At 41.6% G+C, this 27,501-nt stretch overlaps 2 protein-coding genes across 3 annotated transcripts in view; both read left to right on the forward strand.

The window, feature by feature from the left end:
* LOC142497809 (IgGFc-binding protein-like) overlaps positions 1-9,142 on the forward strand; it is a 140,073-nt gene extending 130,931 nt beyond the window's left edge. For both annotated transcript variants that reach the window (XM_075606159.1, XM_075606158.1), the window contains exons 3-4: positions 836-2,059; positions 6,479-9,142. In XM_075606159.1, the coding sequence (XP_075462274.1) occupies positions 836-2,059; positions 6,479-6,483 (1,229 nt within the window). In that variant the 3' untranslated portion in view covers positions 6,484-9,142. The remainder of the gene's footprint in view (positions 1-835; positions 2,060-6,478) is intronic.
* The window catches only part of LOC142497805 (IgGFc-binding protein-like), a 362,065-nt gene that overhangs the window by 142,299 nt on the left and 192,265 nt on the right, over positions 1-27,501 (forward strand). The window lies entirely within an intron of this gene.

Raw genomic sequence — 27,501 nt, forward strand, 5'->3', positions numbered from 1 at the left:
TATATATATATATCTATATAATATATATATATATATATATATATATATAACAGATCAAGTACCGCTACTCTGTGATCCCATAGAAGGAAGAAATGGCAGAGCACAACCGGAAATATCCACAAAATTAGGAGGAAAGTGCGTTATCCATAAAAATATTTAATGGTCAAAAATGGAAAAATGGCAAGGCATTACCCTACCAACATGTTTCGTGCTACACAGAGCACTTTATAAAGTGTCTTACATTTTAATCTGGTCTGTAACTGTTACATACTCCTATAATATATATTATCTTTAACTGTGCATGCAATGTCTTGTACATAATGTATACCCTGTTCACTTATGTAACTATGTATTTGTAACCATGTATTATTTGTCATCATAACTATGCCCAGAACATACTTGAAAACGAGAGGTTACTCTCAATGTATTACTTTCTGGTAAAACATGTTATACATAAATCAATACAGGCATACCCCGCATTAACGTACGCAATGGGACCGGAGCATGTATGTAAAGTAAAAATGTACTTACAGTGAAGCACTCCCTTTTTCCCACTTTTGATGCACATACTGTACTGCAATTGTCATATACGTGCATAACTGATGTAAATAACGCATGTGTAACAGGCTCTATAGTCTCCCGCTTGTGCACAGCTGCAGTACAGGTAGGGAGCCAGTATTGCTGTTTAGGACGTGCTGACAGGCGCATGCGTGAGCTGCTGTTTGCCTATTGAGCGAAATGTACTTACTCGCGAGTCTACTTAAAGTGAGTGTCCTTAAAGCGGGGTATGCCTGTATACCCTTTATTGATTATTTACCAAACATTCTTTTTACAGGCTTTGGATGGGCAAGTCCCATAGGAACAGAATTTATCACCACTTTTATGCAGAATTCATTCTCTGACCGTAACCTGGAGAGGTATGAGCTTCAGATCACTGCCCATTCTGAAAATACAGCTGTCACTGTCGTTGTGTTTGGGAATGCTTACAACGGAAACCTCATCCTAAATGCTGGTGGCACCATCTCGGTCACACTTCCGGCATCGGTGGAAATCAGAGGGAGTATGACTTTTAAGAATACTGTCCATATCACAGCCGACAAACCCATCAATGTCCTCTCACTTAACCATAGGTTAAATAGTGCAGACACATCACTTTTGTACCCAGTGACCAGTTTGGGCATTGAGTACTACCTGGTGACACCTCCAGAGGGACCACCTGGAACTTTTAAGGTGTTTTCAGTTGTGGCATCTAGAGAAGCAACATCTGTTGAAATTCATTTGAAAGGAAGAGCCCAGTTAAATGGCCACAGGTATCAACCTAACAGCATTTTGTCTGTAAATCTAGCACCTTTCCAAGGAGTCCAACTATTAAGCTCAGATGATCTGTCAGGCTCTCGAGTGACATCCCAGAAATCAGTGGCTGTGTTGAGCGGCCACACTTGTTCCCAGAAGAACACTCAGTGCAGCCATGTCTACGAACAACTATTACCTGTCTCTCGCTGGGGAACCAACTTTTTTGTACTTCCATTGTCCTTTCAAGAAACGCTTGACATTATCTTTGTTGTTGCATCAGACTCAACAGCGGTGACCTATACTGTGGGCACCAATGTCAGTCGTGTGAACATGGTGCCCGGGCAGGTTTTACAGATAGAAATCTTAAAAGTGCCTCTGCACATCACAGCAATTATTCCTGTGCAAGTCACGTTTTTCAATAATGGTGCAAGAGACTCAAGGTCTAAATATGAGCCATTACTCATGAATATCCTTGACACTGGGAGTTACTGCACCTCTTACTATATCTATGGACAAAGGGATGTGAACAATTATGCCATTATGATAGCCAAGAATTCTTCAATCCGTGAAATCACTTTTGATGGAAGACCCTTGATATATCCAAACTGGAGTCAAATCCAGGGAACAGAGTACGTTTGGCATGAATATTTCTATGGAAACAGTTTCAAATCCCACAAAGTAGAACACCCCACTACACCATTTGGTCTGCAGAGCGTGGGAATTGGTTCCAAGTTCAGTTATGGCTCCCCGGCTGCGTGTGTCAAAGGTACGGTACGTGTAGATAAAGGAATGAGCTTTGGTAATATATCACCTCTCTAAATGAGAAAAAATGCATATTTTCCTATTTTCATGTTTCTGTTCACCACAGATCACCCTATCACCTTCCTTTTAATTACGTTCCTCCAATTAGTAATAATGGAGCACATTTCAGAATTTCTGAGCTATAAGTTGAGTTCCATGGAAATAACGTATTTGTAATTTATTGTCTGTTCACAGAAGTAAACAGACTTACATAGACTGAAGGGACCTATAGCCCACCCATCTGTTCTTTTTCATATACAGGGAATCATCAAATCTGTCCCCTATTAATATATGATAAAAATAAAACAACCCACATAGTGCGCTCAGAGAAATCTCTTGTGGATATTAGAATCACAGTTAATGGTGTTGAAACCAATATATATATATATATATATAAACTATTATAAAACAGATGTAATAATAAATTGAATACAGGTAAAATAATATAAAGAAAAACAACAGGAAGCAGTAGGAAAAACAAACGTTGAAAAAAAGTTGTGGGTGAAAACTGGAAAATTCACTTTAAGTAATTGCTGAACCAGGCTCCTGTTGCTTTACATAGGGTTAATCCTTGACCCCAAGAATGATGAAGTAAAGAATTCCTAGAACAAAGTGCAAATAAATGCCTCCATGGTGAAAAATATTTGGTGATTTTAATAGATAAAATTATGATTCAAATGCACTCACATCGTGCATAAGAGAAATAAACATGAATAAACCACTCCATCTCCCGCTCCTCAGTCTTATGCCTCCCCTCCAATGCTCCTAATCGCTGCTCAATTACTTTCTGATTTAAAACTCCCTCTGCATGGCATCCCGTGAGCTTGAGGGATCTCCTGCAGTCGCCTAGATGTCCCGAGCCATGCGAGCGATGAGGTGCGTGATGACGTCTGGTGGGGGTGTAACCAGCAAAGTGACTTGTCCTTCTCCTCTCCTCCTACGCGTTTCGCTAGAGCACAGCAAGCTTCTTCAGGGATGTAAGATACATTACATCCCTGAAGAAGCTTGCTGTGTTCTAGCAAAACGCATGGAGGAACCCCCTGCTACCGGTCTCGGCTCTGGTTACGCTCCCACCTGATGTTATCACGCTCCGCATCGCTCGCCACACTTGGAACATCTCCACTGGACTGCAGGAGATTCCCTCAAGCTCGCGGGAGGCAGTGGAGAGGGTTTTTTAAATCAGCAGGTAATTGAGCAGTGATTAGGAGCATTGGAGGGGAGGCATAGGACTGAGGAGCCAGTGGTAGTGTGGTTTATACATGTTTAATGCTCTTATGCACTGTGTGAGTGTATTTTAATCATTATTTTATCCATTAAAATCACAAACTATATTTCCCCATGGAGGCATTTCTTTACACTTTCTTCTAGGCATTTGTCATGAGAATGGAGTTTATTGTGTTCCTGATGGCCAAGGTACATGATGAGTTAACTTTTGTCTCTTACAAACTTGCTTAAATGTAGTTGCTTTTTCTGCTGTGATCAGGAAAACAAGGGGTGGAAAATAACTGGAATAGTATGTTATGAGAAGCTGGGGTATAGCTGTACTCCCCCTTGGCCTTCTCATAGCTGGGATGTTGGCTGGGTGCCTGGATGTGTCCTGTGATCGCGTGTGTCCAACACAGAAACTAATCAGACCCCCGATTGTGGATGAGACTGAGGATATACCTAGTGCTCAGCTCTTCGTGCAATACAAACGTGATCACAGTAATATACTTACCAAGCATTTATTATCTAAGAAATTATGGGGTTCCCTTGGTTGTGGATATCGTGCAGAATCATGATTGCTGTAAGATCCCGAAGCTAAGTAACCAATAAAATATATTTACTCATAGTAACAGGTGTTGGAATTATTCATGTGTGCACTCGTGGCTGAGATCAACAATCCGAATCAATCTCTTGAACAAGTAATTTTCTTGTCAGAACATTTGGCGATGAGGACGGCATTGTCTATCTTATCTCGAGTGCATGGGAATAATTGTATTGGGCCTGGGGTTGCTTTCTTTGTTGCAATAGTGTGCTATTGTGTTGCAAAATGTTTAGTGAGCTGGGTATTTTTACTAAAAAGGGGGGGAGCGTCCATGTCAAACTGCCTGGCTGAATATCAGATACATGGATATCTGCAGTTCAGGAACTGAGTAAACATGGGCTTCCAATACACCCGGAGAGTGGGTGTCCCCTAAGTGACATGGCAAAAAGATTAGATATATCATTGTATGGGAAGAAAGAACGGAAGGCTGCAAGCCATGTGGGTTTGATCTTGCTACAGGTAGTGTGCGAGTTGCAATGTGAAGTGGATGCAAGACGGTCCGAGGTCCAGGCTCTTCAAAGGTCAGATTAATGTGACAAATGAATGTCTAAGAATGGCAGTTCGGCGTGCCGAGAGCATGGAGAAAAAATGTGTTGATAGGGCTACAAGGGCCACCGGCAAACAACAACAGAAAGGGAGGAGGGGTCGTACGACCCACCACATGCGACCAGTAGTGGAGACGGTCACATGGATCCCCACGGACTTTGAGTCCGAGGACGGGGAGGGGAGTGAAATGGAGGTAGATTTAGATGACCAAGAGGGAGTCCCTAACCTCCAAGCAGGCCCCATAATTACTAAACACAGAAAACAGCAAAATGATAGAGAGGATCATGCAGACAGGCAGACTGTATTTAGGGACTTACAGGATATAGAGACAGAGGGGATGAGAGACGATAACCAAAGGGGATTGACAGAAATGGGAAAACATTATAGGCAACGGACGGTGGAATCCCTATACTTGTGGATACTGAGACTCTTGGATGAGAAGGTGGGGGGGGGGCAGCATTCTATCTAGTAGGTTCTGGCCATGGGGGCAATAATGGTGGATCCCAGGGTCAGACAAATAATGTGACTGGCTAGGGGTTACATTGTCAATTTCAGCATCTTGGACTTAGTGCAGGACTCTGTCTCCCAGGCATATCCTAACCAGAGTGACCTGGAAACCACAGAACCATGGCGTACTGTAGGGGAAGGTATAACCAGACTCCGGGTTTTGGGTTGTGCGGGAGGATTGAAGGGCTCTGAGTGGGAGGGACCCGATCTGGCTCTGTTCGCTGCTGGCATGAGAGCCTCGTTATTGAAGACAGCCCCATTCACTATGAATGCTCCCCTGTTATCCCTATTGGGAGGGCTGATGAGAGATGCTAAAGTATATGATGCCACTTCACTGATGGGACAATTGGGAGACTTAGAACCCCCCCCCCCCCTAACACCTGGCCCACTTTGCCTGTCTGGGCCACGACAGATCAGACTGAGGAAAAAAGGGGGGGGAGGGGGGGAAACATGACGTGGGCCGTACCTAGATCAAAGTTACACGTAGGATGTGGATAAAGCTATTGAAGGCATGAGAAAGATCTACAGATCACAGCCCCACATCTGACTTACTGATATTCTGGAAGAGGTTAAGAAGTGACCAGCAGTTTACCCAACAACCAGATGCATCCAAGGTTTATAGGACTGACGGTGAGATTAGCTCCGCTGGTTGCACCCCCTAATCCCCTCCAGAGTTATTAACTCCTGAACTCCTGGAACTAACTAGGACTGAGATTTATCCTTGGGGGCTGGGGGGGAGGGGAGGCTGACACACAGGGACCAACAGAGACTGGGTGGTGCCCCAACCCTTATGACAGACTGGTGTGTCCCTTCCCCTGACCCTAAAGATATGTATCACTAGAAGGGACAGATGCCCATATGTAAAGATACAAATCTGGTGGGGAACACAGACAAAGGGTCAAACAATGTTAGCACTGGTAGACATTGGAGCAGAGGTTACCATTATACCCACCCCTAGTGATTTCAGCCCAAGGTTTAGGAGGAGCCATTAAAAATGTAGTCCGGTGGGTTGTTACCCTAGCAATAGGGAAGGGGCCCCCCTTCAGGATACCTGTTGTAGTCGCACCTATTGAGAAGGGTCTCCTAGGAATAGATGTGTTGCTGGGACAAAGTGTGGCCACAGAATGGAGAGTGTTTACATTTGGATTCCCACAAAAAGCCTAGGGGGTGGGCAACTGTGGAGGTAAAGATAGTGACTGATACATATCAGCGGCAAATACAGCTGACTGGAACAAATGTAGATGGACATATTGAGGTAGGCACCATGCTTGGTATAGTCAATATAGTCGTTCCAGATCCTAATGCCTTACAGGTGGACTCGGGGGACCCCGAGTTACAACAGGGAACTAAGGTTTGGGTCCTGGATCCATCTTGGGACAAAGAAGAAAAGGCGGGGGGGGGGAGGTAATTGCAGCAGGACAAGGAAGTACCTGTTTAGCACTCATATGTGGGGATCATAGGCCTGTATACCATCCCTCGTACAGATTAATACCAATTGCCTAAAAGTTTTTTTTTTTTTGGCAGAGTGATTCCAGATCCAGGAGCCACCCTTTGGTCGACTAACATCTTTGTGACCACATGCCAGCAGTATGCCAATTCATCTAACCAGGAAAAATAAGGGATGTCCCCATGGGACTGATGCTACAACTTTGTAGGTATAGTGTGGACACGTGGAGAGAGTCAGTAAGAAAGTGTTTACACGTGACGTTGTTCAGCCAGTGAGGATCATTTATGGTCTATATACAGGGGGGAGTACGGAGTAGAAGGCACTCTTTGATAAAGTTCTGTTCCCAGAACGAAACGCGTCAGAGTGTCACTGACATGAGGTTGTTCGTTTTGATTCATTAAAGTTTTTTTGTTTTACACGCCTGGTTGGAGAGTTTTTTCAGTGGAGCAGTGACCGCCGTCTGTTCACCATTTGCCTACAATTCATCTAACCAAACTAACTGCTGGATCTGAGGTGCCACCTCCAGGAGCCAAGAATCAGGCTATCCCTATGTAGGAATTCCGTGGACCAATCAAGATTGTGAAAATTGGAAAGATCATCAGTTATTTTGGACTCCTGTCTCCCTAATCAATAGTACACAAGGCTTACTTAAATTGATATTCCAGCAAAAGGGGCTCTATGTTTCTACAACACCGTTAGTGCCCAAGCACGTCATGTAGGCCACTCACAGTGTTCAGAGTTAAGAGGGTGCATTGTGGCCTGGAGGGGAGGGTCAGGAGGCAATTACACCTTGAAAAAGATTATTATGGGAAACCAGACAAATTTTATGTTATATTGGCTATGTGCTGCCATCTGACACAGCCCAACTTTGCCCCAGGGGCGTATAAGGAATAAGCGCAGCTCATTTGTAGGCAAATCCCACGGCGCTGTGGGTATTGCATTCCCTTCATATGGGTTATGTAACAATGTTTCCCCCTCCTCCCCCAATGGCAGATACACAGCTTCTGCTAACTAAAGTGTGGTGCGAGTACCTGTGAGGGTCAGGAGAGCTGAGCTGATCTGCCGTGGTATGGAGACCAGGAAAGGCTTTTGGATATCATCTATAGTTCTTTCTGTTTGGTGTTCAGTGCTTCCAGCTTCAGTGGGCTCTGGTAGTACCAGAGACAGTCCTCTCTGAAGCACATCAGTCATACACACCATGCACTGACTCAACCCAGGCTGGTGTATGATTAACTAAGGGGCTTTATTTAGCAGTTACTGAATCAGATCTTTCCAGCAGTGCAAGGGTTCAGAGGGTTCCAATCTCTGGATGGTGCTTGACCCTAATAGTATGAGGTAATCTTCCAGGTCATATCTTCTCTCAGTCCCCAGGACTGAGAGTGGGCCTGCTCCTCCCGCCATGGGAGAGACTCACAGCCCTCTGCTTTGTTCTCCTCAGAACCAGGAACAAGATTAATCTATTTTTGACTCTGCCTCTCATTCAGGAAGCAGAAGGGACGGGCTCCTGGTCTATACCTATCCTTGATAGGCTTACACAGGCTATGAGTCACCACCGCACTTCTGTCCATCAAAGAGGAGCACAAGGGGGTAACAAGCCCACAGATTTAACCTGTTATTGCCAGCAGCTAGCAGGGACTTGCATAACAAGGGGAAAGACAGGTAGAAAGAAACATACCCTGTTACAGTTACATTTAGTTTACACTCGTATTGGTGCCTTAGCCAATCTATTAGACACCGCCCTCAATTCCACTGTTGATGCTATAGAGAAGTTAAGTATTGAACAGGTACAAATCAGGGCTGTAGCTTTGCAAAATCGTATGGCATTAGACTATCTTCTTGCTGCAAAGGGAGGTGTCTGTGCATTAATAGGTAGGGAATGCTGCATCCACAGTATATACAGGACAATTTTAAGGCTGATGATATTGTTCAAATACATGATGTTCAAGTTAAGTTACGAGAAGGTGATAACTCTGGGTGGTTTGCTTGGTTAGGAGATGTGGTACAAAGATCCTGCAAATACTTATCATGATAGTGTTATGAGGTTTATTATGCATATTAATTTGGAAACTATTGATGTGTCTCATGTCCGGCACCACTAAAAACACTGTACAAGCTTTACCAATTAAGACCAGGCCTGCATATGGATAGGCTAGATGAACCTTCAGAGACAGCAGGTGGTTATAAATGAAGTCTGTTTCTGTCTCTGATGGTTCATGCATGCAAATATTTAGTCAAAGTTTTTTTTATTTAGTTTAGCCTAGGCCTCAGGAACAAGAGGTGGACTGTAATGAAAATAGAGTTTATTGTGTTCCTGATGGCCAAAGTACATGATGAGTTAACTTTTGTCTCTTACAGACATGCTTAAATTTAGTTGCCTTTTCTGTCGTGATCAGGAAAACAGGGGGTGGAAAATAACTGGAATAGTATGTTATGAGAAGCTGGGGTATAGCTGTACTCCCCCTTGGCCTTCTCATAGCTGGGATGTTGGCTGGGTGCCTGGATGTGTCCTGTGATCATGTGTGTCCAACACAGAAACTAATCAGACCCTCAATTGTGGATGAGACTGAGGATATATCCAGTGCTCATCTCTTCGTGCAATACAAATGTGATCACAGTAATATACATACCAAGAATTTATTATCTAAGAAATGATGGGGTTCCCTTGGTTGTGGATATCATGCAGAATCCTGATTGCTGTAAGATCCCGAAGCTAAGTAACCAATAAAATTTATTTACTCATAGTAACAGGTGTTGGTATTATTCATGTGTGCACTCGTGGCTGAGATCGACAATCCGAATCAATCTCTTGACCAAGTAATTTTCTTGTCAGAAGAGCATTCTCTACCCTATTAATATATGTTTTTTTTTAAATAGGGACAAGAAACCTATGGTTCATACATTCTATCCTCAAGCTTAAGTATTTCATGACAAAATGAATCCCAAAGGTATGTCAGTGGTCATTATAATCTGTAGAAGATGTTAGTCCTAGATCAGGAGACCCACATTACCAAACCTTTGATGGGCGATATTATGACTTTATGGGGACCTGCACATACACTCTTGTCAGGATCTGTGGAGACGTTGCGGCGGGTCTTCCAAAATTTACAGTCCAGGCCAAGAATGATAATCGAGGAAATATGCGTGTCTCCTATGTGGGTCAGGTCACGTTCCAGACAAACAACTACACAATCGAAGTCAAGAAGTCAGAAGTTGGCTACGTGAGGGTGAGTAGGGAGCTACAAGTAGTTTTTTTCCTACACCCCTCGTTTCCATGTACTTTCCTTATGTCCTCAGAATAAGTTTTCTATGGCTTTATTTACATTTTCTTTCACTTTTATCATATACTTTGTTATAAAATACTATATATATATATATACATATAAATACTAAAATGAAAGGGTTCATTGTTCTGGCCAGACAGTGAGCTCTCTCCTGAAACCCAGGCAGCCCCCTTCTCCAGCTTAAAGAATGTGCAGAGATACATTTCAGACACGAAAGTTAATTCAAAGCTCCGTAGCTTCAAATTAGCTTTAAAAGAAGTTTAGTTTAGATAAGAAAAGAGTAGGACATTTTTTATTAATACAGTTTGCAGGATCAGACTATTTTGATTTATTATTATAAGGTAAGTGAGAAATATGTGTGTTGTTGGTTTTGTTTTTGTCTGTGTGTAACCAGTAAATACATTTCAATTTTATTTGTTCTGATTAGGATTTGTTTGGGAATTGTTTAAGACGCTGGTAAAAGCTTACAAGCACACTGTTAACAATGTCCCGGGGTTTTTATTTTTTGGGTTGCCATGAAAATGTTAGCGTGCATTGGACTTTAGGAGAAGCTCCATTTTTTTAAACTCTGAGCTGCTCAATATAGTAAGTCAAATGTTTTTTTCTGTTCTAACAGAGTATCTATAGAGGCATTGTATGTTATGGAGTAAAATGTATGATATTTCACTCTATAGTATAGAATGTTTATAGTGTATAATGTTTAGGATTAATATGTAGTATAATTTAATATACATATATACAAGAGTAGTGTTTTAAACGTGTTAGCCAGTGTTGCAGTGATGCAAAGAGTGTGTTACTAGGTATAAATATTTACACAAACATATTTTTATTGTGTTATAAAAATAAGTAATACTGAGTGTGTATGTTTTTATGTGTATAGCGTCAGAAGTGTGCTCAGTACTTCACAAAGAATACAGTACAGGGAATTAGTTTGGAGTTCGATACGAAATTATTTTTCTACTGTAAATATAACTGAATATGTGACACATTTTATAACTTTTTACTATTTTCTCTCCAAAGGTGTGTCACTTTGAATCCTCATCTATAATTTCTCATTTTAAAGAATGTGTCTCTGAGAATTTCAGATTTTATTTTTTATTCTGATGGTTCGTGTCGGAGAGATACAGCAGAATAATTTAATGTCAAATTATGTTTGTTCCCAGCATGAGGTTTTAAACGCAAATCTCCTAACTAAAGTTTCGGTGTTTTTATATCTAAAGGTTTCCCTATTGCCTATGCTATATAGTATATGTTAAAGATCTACTACAGGTTTTATTTTTACCATAAGCAGTAGCTATTGTTAAAATCGCTGCACATATACATTTTAAAGACCCTATTTCCAAGATGTTTTTGTATTAGGAAGCTATTTGGTGGGAATCATGGGGGGCTACTCATAAGGATATATATGTATGGACAGTACTCAATAGTCTCCCGGTCTTCCTATTGTTTTTAATGTTATATACTGTTCACATAGTACGTACATGGGTTATATGTGAACAAGAGAAGGGATACATCTGCAGCTAATATAAAGTAGCCAAAGCTATCAAGCCCTCACAGATAAATTATTTTTTGCCCATGAGGCTCTTTTGGTAATCTATAGATTGACTTTATTGAGTTACCCAGGAGTTTGTATTTTCAATATGTACAGTATTATTATGATTTGTGTTTTTTTAGACTGGGTTAAGATCTGCCCCTGTCTATATGCGGACGCTAAGACAGTGGTAAAGAAATTGTTAAAAGAATTTATTTCTAGGTATAGATTATTAAATAATATTTACTCAGACAGAGGAACATAAATTATCTCCCTATGAGACACTTTTGGGAAGTATCAGTAGTTCAAAGGAACTAATTATTAAGGACCATGTTATTTATAATGAAACAATTAGCAAGAATTGTATGCAACTAATAAAATGTTTGCAGTCTCTCCGTCAAAGTTACAGGTCAAAGTTGTACAGATTATATTCAAGAACCTGAAAGTGCACCTACTCAAGCTTGGAAACTGGGGGATGGTTACATTGTTTAAAAGAAAATATGCATTACAGCCCAGGGGGAAGGGCCCTAAGCAAGTATTGCTTATAACCAATACAACTGTCAAGGTTGCGGAGCTCACCTCGTGGGTCCATGTGACTCATTGTAAAGTGGTCTCCCCCATCAAGGACCCATTTATACAAGGCTTTAAAGAACCAAAAGACATTTACACAAGTTTTTAAAGAACTAAAAGACGTTTATACAAGTTTTTTATGTTTGAAGAATCAAAAGAATAAGAACTTTAAATCGTCATATTCATTATAACTGAATTATTGTTTATTAACCTTATATTTTTTTCTATGTTTTTATATTTTAGATACTTACATATAGTTTAGGATTCTGACCGGAAACTACCAAAGAGATCAGTGGATACTGGTTGTGTTATTATTAGGGGTTATTTGTAGTATTATTGTTATTATTATTTTTTATCTGGTAACTAAGCATAAGGGGATGAAGATGAAAGGGGTACAAATTCTATTATATCTATGTGTGTTAGGACAGCTGGGGATAGCAGAGGAGAGAAATGTGTTGTTAAATTTAGTATATAGGGTGTCCTCAGTATTAATATTATATTTAGTTATATGTCTACATAAATTTTTAGGTGCTGCAGGAAGAGTGAGTTATATACTCATACCTATTAATATTAAAGGCTATGTCAAGATTCAATGTGTTTAGAACCATTTATATAGAAGAGCTGAACTGGCAATGATTTTATATAAGTTACAATTAGATAGACCCCTCAATATAGTACTGTATATCTATTCAGAAGATGCGTACATATATTCACATCTAACGAAAGATCAGAGAGATAGGATGTGTGAAAATTATACTTATTCTGTTGGAGATTTCCGTCCATTTACAGATGCAAGGAAATATTTTGCTGTAAAATGCAGTATGTGAGGGGTTATAATATATTTAGGCACATCTAAATGCAAGTACGCTATGTATTGTGATCTTTTCAATACTACTGGACAATTACAATATTGTTATAATAGCTCAGGAGATTTTATTCCTAATCTGGTACTGTAAAACGAATGTAACTGTAAGAGCAGAAATGTTTGTGCTGTGGTGGGAGAAGAGTGTTGTATTTATGTATCTGTCAATACAGCTAATATTACCTATGATACACTAAGTATAACAATTAATGTCAAAATTGGAAGACTCTTTGAAAATAAAATCTAGATGGGACTTGGGACTAGGCACATGATTTAGATCACTGGGAGCGAAACTGGTGCAAGGACTGATTATATGTGTGTTTATTGTCATATTCAATGTTATCTTTTGCGTTAAAGGATTGATCAACAAGCTGACCTCTCAAGTCATTCCCTCCATGCCCCTCCAAGAAGAGATATATATGAGAATAGACATAAACCTCTCATGTAACAATACCTTCCTGATGTGATCCAATGACAAATAAATGCTTATCAGGAGAGAGAAAGACAATTGTGAATGGATATGGAGTGGGTAAGACTCCAAGGAATTGAGGATCCGGACCAAGGGTACATCAAGGAAAAACCCTCTACCAGGGAAGGATGCAGTGTTTTCCAAGAATAAAGCTATACATTTCTCTCTGAAGATTTTTAAAAGTATAAGAGCAGGGACAGATGAAGTAATATTGCTGAAATGGGGTGGGGGGTCTCTGGAGAAGGATTGAATGCAATGTTCTGTTTCCATTTTGTCTGTTTTTTTTTCAGTTTCCATTTTGTGTGTAGAAGTGAGTGTGTGGCATGAATGTGTTTTGCTCTAAGTAGATTTACGACTGTGTCGAAAGTAGCGCCCACATTCCTGAAACAATAAGTGTTTTGTTCCTATACAGAGCTGTTTTAAGCCAGTTCTAACCCGATTTTAATTATCTTTAAAATGATTGGTTTAAGAATTAAGGAGTGGTTAGTAAAATCTGCCTGGTAACATATTTTGAACAAAGGAATCAAAAATGTATAAAAACCCGGTTTGGACACTACTGACTTTTTTTGTATGATCATACTATGTATTAATAAACTTCTCATTATCAAATGAACCCTGTTTGTGAGTTTACAAACAGCAACATAAGTAATTTAAAAAAAGAAAGACAACTTTATCACTATGAACGTGTTGCTTTGTCAATAAATACTTTGAATTAATGAGACGACCTGCAGACACTAACCACTGCTGCTCCAGCTACTTTGAATGCCCGGTGCATATAATATTTCGAACCGCTGACTTCGTGTCCCCTACGCTCGCAGCAACACAACTTCCGCTTAACCAGACCATGCAATAAAATCCACTAGTAACAACCTAACTATTAAAACAGCTTATCTATTAACGCTGATCAACATACACATATATACATCTACATGTGCCTATACCCAACTACATGTGCTTATACCCATACACCTCTACATGTGCCTATACACCTATACACATCTACACGTGCCTATACACATACGCATCTACAAGGGCCTATACATATATATACACACATCTACATTGGCCTATACACATACACAGTATACATCTCCCCCCCTCTCCCCAAACGGCCGCCCACGGTAACCCTGGGGGGGGAGGGGGGTGGTGGAGAGAACAACTGCAGGCATGCGCAGACCGGGAAGGGAGGGAGCACCATGTGGGGACCGGGGAGGGGAGTGTACCTCCGCCAGTCCGCCACGGCGTCACACAAGAAGCGGGGAAAACGTTTTTATTTTATTTTATTATACTAATTACATTTGGGTTCCATGTGAAATACCACCCAACCATTTCATGAGATGAATGCCAGTACACAATTAGTTAAAGTCCGCTACACACGCAATGGCCGAGGGGTATACCCCACCACAACATTCTTTTGCAGCCAAAAGAGAAATCTGCCGCCCAGCCCCTCTTCCCTGCTCCCCTCCCCCTGCCCGTGTGGGCCCCAGGGGACAGAAGGGATGCGCAGTGGAAAGCCCGCGCCTGCCCGCCCGCCCATTGGGGAACTCAGTGCAGACATAGCGGAGCCTCACGCGACCGCTAACATTGAGAGAGAATTGATCATCTAACTATTTGGTATGTGTCTGTGTGCTGACTCCAATCAATTGAGACAGAATTGATCATCTAATTAACTATTTGGTATGTCTGAGTTGATTAGGCAAACTCCTCCCTTAAGTGTTAGTCAAATGCATGTGATTAGGGTACTTAAGTCAGTGTAACTTGGCTGTGAGCCATATGGCTGTGTAACATCAAACGAGTCACATCTTAAGTGTCATATCTAAAGTGTCTACATGAGTTAACATTGGAGTTGAAATTGGAGGTGAAGATTGGAGGAAGATCTGGACTCTGCATTACAACTTTGCCACTGTGAGACATTCACTTTTAACATCTGTGATTATTTGTTCACTTTTATCCTCCATTACCTGTGAAGTCTCTCCTCCTGCATCTTACTATGCCCTCCCTACTGCTTTTTCTGTTTACTGTTTTCTCACTCCTTTGTGAATGTCTCTGTTCTCTCCAACATCCCCAGTTCCCACTGCACCATTATTTAAACACCTCTCTCCCAACAACTTCTATACCCCGCAACAAAAAACACCCACACAAATCCTCTATTCACACCCTCTATCTACTCCTAACCGCTGCTGGGGATCTCCCCATAGCCTGAAGCCAGACATACACACCTGATCTCACTCATGCCTCCCTGCCATCTCTTTGCCTGTATATGGTTTTATCCTTTTCATTTAATACTGACCAGCCTTAAATCTCACACCACAAATCAAGTATCCCAATAGCCTGCACTCATGGCTATTGTCCCACACTCAGACACTCCTACCACCCATTGTGACCAAGCACTGCCATCTATAGCACTTGCTCCCTCAACTACTGTCTCTGTAAGTTTCCCATTAAACCTCTTAGATTGTAAGCTCTTCGGGGCAGGAATTTCCTTTCCTATTGTCTGATTTTGCTGCACTTATTGTATAATTATTATTCCCTGTACTGTATTCTTTGTGAAGCGCTGAGTACACTTTTGGCGCTATATAAATAAAGACATATAATACAATACAATATTTTCAAGCCGCAGTTTTTTCTACTACACTTAAGATCCAGTGTGTTCTAGTGCTGTTGATTCTTGTATTGTCCTCGATGTCCTTGTTGACCCCATACTTTGATTTTTGATGCTATCAGTATGCTGACTTCATCTACTTTGTACACCTCTCTCTGTTTGGTATACTACCCCGTTGGGTTGTAGCCATTGTTTCCAACAGCTGATATTTCGGTTACAGTGCCCCCTTTATACATAAAGGGACAGCACGGGCTCCATTGTGTAAATAGTAACCGAGCTAAAATCAGGTCACTTACAGTAATTCGGTGGAACATGCACATTGGACATAAGCACCAGTCTCCTGTTGTTCGTCTGCCGGTATGGAGTTCTATTCTCTTGGCTGGAGGCGTGTGACGATCTTCTGCTTCCACAGCCTGGTACCTCCAGTGATATTTTTTCCACACAATGGCCCCCCGGCCCATACACTCTCCTATTCCCACAGCTCTTCCGTAGTACTGTAGCAGAGGAAAAGTGAAACAAGTTCCTGGCACAGCCAAAGGCGTTTAACCCTTACGCGTTTCATCGCTAGAGTAACGGTGACTTCTTCAGAGGTTAAGGAATGAGATAGTACTCAGACCTTATATAGTTAAATTGGTTAGTTAATTGGTTAGTTAATTGGTTAGTTAATTATTAATTTAATCACTACCCTCAATAAGTGTATGAGAGTGATTGTGGGTGAATCAGCTTGGGATGGGAAAACTACACATACACAAACAATAAATGCATAGCAAAGTGTATAACATACAACAACTGGCACATCGTTTAAAAATAAATGAATTGGGGCAGGAGGAAACAAAAAATTGTAAACTATAACATTTTTTTTTTTTTGTAACTTAAATTTTATTGCATTTTTCCAAACAAGTGATACAGAATACAGTATACATTACATTCATTTTTAGTGTTAATCTCCGCTATAGACAGTACCGTATGTCAGCTTGTGAGACATATCCCGGTTTTTCGGGCCCTACTCGACCGGATTGTTTTGGGTAGACTAGCAATAAAGATAATAACATAATTCACATAGTACGATTGATTCAAATTGACAAACACAAAATCAATAAAGAAAAAAAAAAAAAATAATAAAAAAAAAAAAAAAAAAAAAAGGAGGTGGGTAGGAAGGGGGTAAAGGGGTGGTGCGGCCGGAAGAGGAGCATCGACTCGTGCTAGGTCTCTTCACCGCTCCTAGTAAGGTTCTTTGTGGGTTGCGTCCTCTCCAGTTTAACACCTCTGTAGGCGTTCTGTCTATTTGTCTGTGTAGTTGTCGTGAGCTGAGTTTCCGCTCCTAAAGGAGAACGTACCTTCATCTATCACAGCCAAATTGTGTTCCTCTCAACCCCGGGGATATTTGTCTGCGCCAGCCAAGGCGTCCATACTTTGAGATAATTGGTGCCAGTGTCGTTAACTAGACTCGTCAACTTTTCCATCTGGCAGATAAACCACAATCGATTTCGAATCTTTGGGATACTTGGAATTTCGGGGCGTTTCCATAGTGCTGCTATCTCGCTCCGTGTGGCTATTGCAAAATGTGCTATTAGTTTATTGTTTGCTTTGGACAGGCCCGTTAGTGGTCTATTCAAGAGGAATAGCCATGGGTCTGGGGGAATAGTGAGGTCGAAGACTCTCTGTATCCAATGTCTAATTTCTTCCCATAGTGGAGAGATCCGCGGGCAAGACCACAGCATATGTAACAGATCGGCCGATCCTCCGCACTGCCGGGGGCATAGTGAGGAGGATCCAGGCACGAACTTGGCTAATTTCATTGGGGTGAGGTACCACCGCATTAGGACCTTATATGCGTTCTCCCTTAGTGTGGTACATATGGAGCTTTTTGCCGTGGCCATATATATAGCGTTCCACTCGTCATCTTCTAATGTCTCTCCCAGGTCTCTTTCCCATTGGGTTCTAAATGACGGTGGCTGCTGTCTAAAGCTCGCAGAATCAACTACTTCCTTGTACAATTGTGATGTGAGTCCCTTTGAGTCGGTCTCTGCCAGACAGAGCTTTTCGAATGACGTCAGGGGGGGGTATGGGGCAAATCGTTTAAAAATGAAGGAATTGGGGCAGGAGGAAACAAAAAATTGTAAACTATAACATTTTAACTAAAAATGAAAATTACCGAAAATAAAAATAATAATTTAAAGTGATACTAATATTTACCAATGTTTATAAAACACAAGAAAAACCAATATAAAAAAAAGCTGTGGATGCAGACAGATATAAAAAGTCACAGATAAATGTAAATATACTTATGTAAAAACAATAAAATTATTTATTTATTTATTAAGAGCATAAAAAAGTAACAATAAAATAAAATATCCTAGAATTATATAATATACTGTATATCCAGTGAAACAATATATATGTTGTGCGTATGTCCAATGCTCATGTTCTACAAAATTGCTCTGAGTGACCTGATTTTTGTTTGTGTTAATAAAACCTTTTACTATTTACACTATGGAGCCCGCGCTGTCCCTTTATGTTTTTTAGAAGTATCAAGGAAGGTGCGGATGGCTGTTCGGGAGTTCCAGTGTTTTTAATTTTTAAAGGTTTTCTGGCATCCCCTTTTCCCTACCTTTTTCCTTGTGTTGCCATTTCCTTTTTCCAGTCCCGTTTTTCCTTGTCATATATGTTGTTTGTTTGTTTGTTTTATGTGGTTTGTTTTCATCCGGCGCACATACTAACAGTGGGTCCTTCACACCTTTATTATTGGGAATTGTAGTAAATGTACAGTAGATAGAGCACAGCCAGGGAAATCCTGCTTCTGGTATCCAGAGAAGGAAACAAATAGCCAGGCAACTCCAAACTAAATAAGTGATCAATTTAATGCAAGCTAGAGATACAATAAAAACGGACTACATGAACGCACCTACGCGTTTCATGCAACAGCACTTTATCAAGGTGTTTTTTTCCTTTCTCTGGATACCAGAAGCAGGATTTCCCTGGCTGTGCTCTATCTACATCTACTACAATTCTGAATCTACACCTGGATGGACTGCACGCCACAGACGATGGGAGTGTCCCTTGGAGTGTACGGGTAAAGAGCCGCAGTGCCTTATGATATATTCTGTACACAAAGGACATTATTTCACATACATCTACATTCTGGTTGGGTGTTTATTGAAGTGTCAATTGATGTGGGTGTCATGTGGACTCCACTAGACATTTGTCCCCTCCAGCTCAATTATATTGTTAGACGGTGGACACTCCATCTTCATCTGGATACTCATTCCTATATTCTCTACAGATGGAACCAGGTCTAATTGTTGAGCACTACACTCACTCTACTAACATCTTTATTATGGGTTAGGATTAAAAATGGATTCTTTACACTTAATATGACGCTGTCATTTTATGATTTGTTTTAAATACACACACATATATATATATCTATATATAAAAAAAACAACATAGAGCGCACGCATATATATACACAGCTCAACCCCGGTATAACGCGATCTGCTACAACACGGATCCACTTATAACGCGGTCTGAACGTGGCTCCCATTTTTAAAAAGCTACGCTTCATTGAATTTGATTTTTTAAATAAAAATATTCAATGCTTTATTGCTAACAGACGTGGGAGAGAAACACACACAGGGAGAGACACACAAACGGGGAGATACACACACACACATGGGGAGGCACACACACACCTTTAAACCATTATGTAATAGAGATAGAGCTGGGAGACTTGTAGCTGAAGGATCTGGGTCATATTTACAATGAGGTGCTTCACAGAGCCACACAACTCCATACATCTCCTGCACATAAATGGGCGTTAAGGTGTCATCACCTGTGTTGTAAGAATTTTTTTTCACTGAAGTTGGTAATCAAGGTGGAATTTATCCCCAAAAAGGATGTTAAAGGAATCTCCTGCGTGTTCATCTCATGTCTCAGACTAGTGCTTGCTTGTGTTTTTTTCTCCTCACCCGATTGAAACTTGCTTGTTTCTTCTCTTTGCCCCTTTCTATGCAGCACTGAAGGGGTTCAATGCAATGCCCATATATCAGTGTGCGTGAGTGGCTCTCCTGCTTCTCTGATTCTTTCGTGTTATGTTGGTGAGCACCTGTTCTGTGTTACCAGGTTATACCATGTATGTAATGTGGTGTGTTTTTTGTCCCTCTGAAGATTCCGTAGCTGGCAAGGAAAAGCCCTGTCACTCGTGAGCCACCGCACCTGCTGCGCACGCAGATGCGGAAGTGCCGATGGCCGCAACTTCACAACACTGATCGGAGGATCTAGGCGGATAGCGGGGACTCACACCGTCACCTTTCCTGTTCCAGAGCTCTTCGGATGTCTCAGAGTGGCGAGAGTGTGCCCTTTAAAGCACTCATTGCGATTTACCTTTTGGGAGAATGTGAGTGTGCCTTTTCCCAATTTCAATCCATTTGTTTGTGCATTAAACTGTATTATGCTATGTACTCTCCATGTGTCTTTTAAGAGAGAGATTCACGTGATCAGACCATCATTCTGCAGATGTTTATGTGAGTGATTTGTTCACCTAATCACTAGCACATCACTTTCACTGGGTCATTCCTGGTTTTAGTGCAAAGCACTCTATTGCGCATTAGTTATTTTATATACCATGTATGTGTCTCAGGGATAACACCAGTCCGGCTACCAGAAGAGCTTGGAGGCAGATGCTTTGCAGTAATGTGGCAGATGTGTGCCCAGGAACACGGCATCCAATACAAACCCCCCTCCCCCCCAGCACACACCCACAGCTCCGACCTGTCTTTTAACCCGATCGGAGGGTCGCACCAAGGAAGGGGAGATTGGCAGCACTGAATTCCTGGACCTCGGAGAAGACTCTTCTAACTCCAGATGAGGAGGTACAAGACACACACGGGGAGAAATACACACAGAGAGAGAGACACACACACACAGCTGCAGGCTCCAGAAGGGAGACCGGGAGGGGGTGGGGCGGTATAGGGGCAGGAGAGATCAGAGCGTAATGGGGGCAGCGTGGGGTGTCTGGGACAGCTGGGAGTGTTGTCCCAGCTCTCCCCCTCCGGAGGACGTGGAACCCCTGATCACGGTGGCCATTTCTTTCCCCGCGATCCCCAATATAATGCATTATGTGGAACCCAAGCACTGCATTATAACGGGGTTCAGCCCTCTCTCTCTCTCTCTCTCTCTCTCTATGTATGTATATATATATATATATATATACTAACACAAACAAAGAGTAGTGCTAATAAGTGTGAGTATGTGTATTGTGACTGATATGTGATGTTAATGGATTAAATAAAGTGAGTGCAGTGCAGACCCAACAATAATAATATAAAACCAATCACGTGGATAAAACTGATGGAAAGTCCAGTTCAGGGAACAGTCTGTATGGAGCAGGACAAGCTTCTTTCTGTGATCTTGCCTGATCACAAACACCTACAAAAAAACAAAAGAAGAGAAGCGCCAGCTCCATAGCATAATACTGCAAAATAAAAATCTTTACTTAAACATGGAGTAGCCAACCGGACCTATACTCACATGGTGGGTAAAAAACACATTCAGTTGAGACAATCTGTGACAGCTGATGGACGCTGGTATATGGACAGTCAGGCAGGTTGCCAGGAACATGGGGTCACATTCACCAGATGAAAATTATGGTAACTGATGAATGGTAGGTCTCACACAATCCCCAGAGTAATCTTGCAATGGAAGTAGTCCCAGCTGCACCACAACACTGATCCCACCGGCTATAAGTAACACAATGTGTTGCGCCCCTAAAAACCAAAGTTACCTCCTCACAAATGTGCCACAGAATGTCCAGGTGACGAGAACAATGTTCAGCTGGCCGCGAGTGATGACGGCGCCACGAGGAGTGGGGAGGAGTAGAGAGGGGTAGCCGGAATGTGTGGTGCTTCCTGGAGTGTGTTCCAAGCCTCAGTCCTGAGCGAAAGCCCCGCCTGTCATCCGTGCATCACTTCGTGATGACGTCACATGTCCTATGCATTTCATCACAGTTAGTGACTTTCTCAAAGATGCCCTGGCATATGGAACATGGTAACACAGTCTCTGCATACAACAATAAAGTGTTTTTGCTTATCTGTCAGTCCTTTGGAGCAGACGTCACTGCTTCAGCATGGCCTTGCATCCTTTCTTCCTAGGGGAATTCAGCCCCACCTTGAGCCCAGAGATCTCCTCTGTAACAGCTTCCGCAGCTTGGGAGCACTTCTATCTCCCCCTTCTCTGGGGAAAACAGTCTCTCAGCATAGCAGCTTCCTGTGTCTTTTAAAACACTTCCTCATTCAGACAGGTTGATTAACTCAATTACATTCTAATTAACTTATCACATTCAAAAGGTAGCAAAAAAATGTTGTTTTTTCCTCTGCAATATTACCAAGATCCGCCCTTTCCTCTGTTGCTCAACTGCAAAACTCTGACACAGACCCTCATTCTCTCCCCTCTGGACTGTCTCCCCTACAATTTATCCTAAATGCTGCTGCCAGAATCACTCAACTCTTTCCAAAATCTGTCTCAGCGTCTCCCCTGCCGAAATCCCTCTCCTGGCTTCCTATCAAATCCCGTGTCACACACTCAATCCTGCTCCTCACTTTTAAAGCTTTACACTCTTCTGCTCCTCCTTACATCTCAGCCCTAATTTCTCGCTATATAACATCTCGACTCTTGCGTTTTGCTCCAGGATGTCTTCTCTCTACCCATTTTGTATCTAAAGCCCTCTCCCCAGTTAAATCTCTTTCTCACTGACTGCCCACACCTCTGGAATCCCTTCCCCTCAATATCCGACTAGCACCCTCTCTATCCACATTTAAGACCCACCTTAAAACACACCTGCTTAAGGAAGCATATTAGTAGCTCCATGGCTGGTACTACACAACTCATACATTACCCTTGGCCCCTCTGAAGCACTTCTCCGCTTTATGTGTTATTTATATGATTGTCACGTATATATTACTGCTGTAAAGCGCTATGTACATTAATGGCACTATATAAAAAAACAGAAAAAATGTGATAAGTGCGTAGCTAATAAAACTTCACTGTATAGGAACACAGTCAGTGACTAGAATATGGAGTTCTTACCCATATACCCAAAACATCAAAATAATAAATGTATAATGTATACACAACCGTAATAGGTGAATTGGATAGCGCCTGCAGCCGTATCAATAGAGTGGCTCACACCCTCAACACTAAGAAACAAAAGCACAATAAAACAGCGCAAAAACGCACATGGTGAAGTACATAAAAACGTGATTTATCAGTAAAAAGGTAAGTAATCTGCGTACATCATATAGAATGGATAAAAGCATTGACTGTGATAAACACAGAGTTTACCATTCAGCAGGTAAGTACACAATAGCAAGTCATCTCATAGCAATGGTAAGGGGATCGTGGAGCCCACTGTGTGGGTGTGGGTGAGAGGGAGAGATGGGGGTATGAGAGATAGATGGGGAGTATCGTAAAGGTTGATAGTGAGTGATAGTGATAGTGATACTACTTTTTTGATAATAACAATTCTAAGATGTAAATCCTAAATGTACCCATTTGAATCTGCGGAGATGGATGTTGTTGATGGAATATTTATTTTCCCACTCCCCTTTCTATTTTCTGCACTCATCCTTATTCCCTTCAAATGCTTTCAATAAAGTTCAAGTTAAAAAATAAAAAAAGTATAACAGAACAAATGTAGATTAATGAAATGGTTCACGTCATAATTGATTATTCTTTGATTCTTAGAAGATGTATGCTTGTTATTGTGCAGATGAAGTGTAAGAATAGATTACAAACACATTGAGAACGTTTGTATCACTTTATGCTCTAAAGAAGTACAAGAAGAACTCTGAAAGGTTTTAAAACAATTATATCTAATTGTGAGTCAGTTTCATAACAAACACTCTCACCATTAGTTAGCATTTTTTCGTGCTGAACACTGATAACTGTAACTTTATGGTTTTTAACTAATTCAAGTTTCTTAATGTTTTAGAAAATGTTGTATTTGTACTTGTATTCATTCATGCTAATTAACATTGTTTAGGTTAGTTAATTAAATCAAATTTGACATGAACCATTTCACTATCACGGAACAGTGATTTCCCTGATTACACACTGAAGTGAATAGTTTATACCAGGCCTGCCCAACTCGTAAAGTGAGAAGGGCCGAACTGCAACAAGGAAAAACAATTTGGGCCGCACGGGTTAAATCATCATCTTTATCATCATCATTTCTCCTCCAGCACCTCTCACCATCATCATCATCCTCATATCTCCCCCAGAACCCCTCACTATCAACCTTTACGATACTCCCCATCTATCTCTCATACCCCCATCTCTCCCCCTCACCCACACCCACACAGTGGGCTCCACGATCACCTTACCATTGCTATGAGATGACTTCCTGTTGTGTACTTACCTGCTGACTGGTAAACTCTGTGTTTATCACAGTCAATGCTTTTATCCATTCTATCTGATGTACGCAGATTACTTACCACTTATAGGTATATGAAGCGCCCTACCAGAGACTTCCGATATCCCTGCCGAAGTACACCACATGTACGAAACGCGTTGGATAAAGAGGGCGCATTCCTAGAAACCGAGAAGAAACCGAGAAGGTGAAACGCGTAGAGTGACGTCGTTGCACCAACCGGAACCTCTGGATGCGGGTGTCGTCACTTCCGGCTGCCGATGAGACGCATTCGTGACAAGCACGCCAGCACAGAGGGAGAGCTGAGAGAAGACTCATCCGGTTGCAGAGATCCAACACTTGTGATCTAAATGCCTTTTTAAATCATACACCATGTGAGTTTATTGGATTTTATTTACCCATATTAAATGTGTTGTACAGTCTACACTATGTCCAGTATCATCTTATCCTAAGGTCCATTGTTGAGAGTACCGGTCTGGTGACATCCCGTTTGCACGGATTGCAGCCATTCCTTAAAGATACCTTTATGTGCCTTTATCCATCTCACGTTTTGTGAGTATTCTGCGTTTACATCTGAGCTAGCAGATTTTTCACGTAATTGACTTTACAATATTGCACCATAAGCACTTGTTTTTTGTTTCCACATGGTATGCGCTTCCTGATGATCCCATTTTCCACTTGCCACGAGGATTGAGAAAGCAATCCTACACCAGGTTATAGCTGCATCCGACACATGTGTTTGTATAAGTATCACTACTATTATTATTATTATTATTATGTGTACTGAATTTATCACTGTTAAGTATCACTTTAATGTATAGAGCGCCACGTTTGGTCACCCCCTTCACATACACGCATTCCTAGCACTACCCGCTGTGGATTTACCCTATCTGCCATTCGTTTTTATCTCCGTTGCCCCTGTTGCTCCTTTGGCTGGCCGAGACTGTAAAACTACCGGCGCCACTTGATGACGTCACTGATGCGCGCACCCAGTGGATGCTGTGCACGCTAACCAACGCCAGAGAGCCAGGGAGAGAGAGTCTGCTTCCCCACAACAGCTGCTGTGTCCACTCCGTGCAGCAGCTGACTTCCATCTGGTTGCTGTGTCCACGCCGTACGACAGCTGACTTCCATCTGGTTGCTGTGTCCACGCCGTACGGCAGCTGACTTCCATCTGGGCGAGTGGAGCGGTGCTGGGACTACTCACGGGAGACGCGAGAGGAGATTCCATCCGGTGATCCTTATTAACCCACCATCTGTTGCTGATTGGTAACATGTCCATATACATGTCCTGCTAGTAATTTTTAATCTGATGTACGTGCAATACTCACCTGTTTTATCACAATATAATTTTATATACTACACTATGAGGTTTTTTGCGCTGTTTCTTTTGTCGTTTTTTCTTTAGTCTTGGTCTGTAGAGCCATACCACGAATTCAGCAGCACAACCTCACAATTAAAGTAACAGGTTTTTTTATTATACATATATTATTTATATTTTATATATCACTTAATATTCACCATTAAGCACTTTTTTCACGATTATTAGAGCGCAGTTCACTATTTGTTTCTATCAATATATTCAATGATAATAAATATACAATATAGTGAGGAACAAAGTAGGAGTTAAAGAGGTATCCAAGCATTTTTTTTTTAAACATTTCTTTTTATTACATAGGATTGAAGCAGGGGTTCCCCAGAGCTGAACCCCATTATCTTCAGCCCCGGGGACCCCCTGCTTCCAGAGATACAGACCTCAGAAGGGGTTGTATCTCTGCTTTTAAAAGCTCCGCATCACATGGCTCAATAGGAAGCTGCACCAGGTGATATCACAGCTTCCTATTGGCCCGCAGGGCACGGGAACTTTGAAAAGCGGCCATTACGTGAACCCTGGTAGCCATGACAGAGCTGCTACCGGCAGCCTCTATGGAGGTATCTCCAGAAGCCGGGGATCCCCGGAGCTGAAATAAATAAATATGGTGTGAATTACTGTGCAGGGAGAACACTATCTCTTTTTCTCATTGTAACACCAGCTAAGGCTACTTATTCTCATTCCTTGTTTGCATACTATGGGGGCTACGTAAGGAGACACAGGGGGCCCAATTCTGCACAGATGTTGTAAAGAGAGAATCCTATTGATTTTTTTTGGATTTTATTGTGTGATGCATACTGTATTGGTCAGCGTTTTGCCCTCGAATTGCACCACTTTTGCCTGGACACAATAAGCTCTGAAACCCCACATATTTGCAAAGAACAAACAAAAACCTAAGCAACATTTTTATACGACGAGAAAAGCAATGGCAAAGTCTGGGGACAGTCGTAGAGCCGTAGAGGAGATCACAACAGTCCCACTGTCACTTCTCTTTGCTAAATCTACACCTACAACATTTTAGCTAAAAACTCAAGAAAAGATTATCCTCTGACTCTTTTATTTTATTTTTCAATAAGCTGGATGAACATTTAAATTCACTAACAGAACAACTTGCAAATTGTTACAAATTCTAAAACGTTTGCCCAATAGTTTTTCTTTAACCGTCATTATTTACAAACAAAACTAAAAACAGTCCAAGTCTGGGAAAACCAAGACACGAAAATGTTTTTTACCCAATGACAAAACCAAACCCCCAGTGAAAGTGCTGCCCACCCTTACATCCGTAGTGCTCAAGTAAAAGAAAAAGAGGGGGGGCGCATGTATAGCAAGCAAATGTAACTTTATGATAAAAAGCAATAAAACACACAATTGATATGAATGGAAAACATGGAATGGAAGTGATTGCCTGAATTTTTGTAGCTGATGTAGTGGAGACCGATTAGGGGGTTTTCCCAAGCGATTTTCTCTGACGTCCTCCGTTGGTATCTGGGAGTGTGAGGGGAAACAAGAGCCGATGTCTCTGCTGTAGCGCTGTGCTCCACTGAAGTGCTGGTCCTTTGGGCGGTGTGCTCAGGAGGGCCGCACTCGTTGCTTGAGCTACTGCGGCTGGCGTCCTCCTCGTCCTCCGATGCACCCAGAAGTGACGGCACGTCTGATGGTATCTGGTCACGTCAGTGGGGAATCCCCATGGCAGTCAGCTGGAGAAATTGTTGTCAGGCAGAGAGCAGACTCTGTATGAATACGGAGGTCTGGTGATTTGCTGGAACTTGCACACAGACAACCGTAGCTAAGAAAGTACTGATATCTAATCCAATCGATCCAACGCATTTCAGTACTCCGTGCCTTCCTCAGGGATGATGCAGAAGAGTGTTTGATCCCCATTATAAACACTTGAGAGGTGTTGGCCTCACATTAATTGATTTATTGATCAATAAGTGTAAGTGAGTTAACCCATAGTTAGGGTGACTATATGGTATGAACTATTCACT

This window comes from Ascaphus truei, chromosome 6, assembly GCF_040206685.1.
Source record: "Ascaphus truei isolate aAscTru1 chromosome 6, aAscTru1.hap1, whole genome shotgun sequence".
NCBI classification, from domain to species: domain Eukaryota; kingdom Metazoa; phylum Chordata; class Amphibia; order Anura; family Ascaphidae; genus Ascaphus; species Ascaphus truei.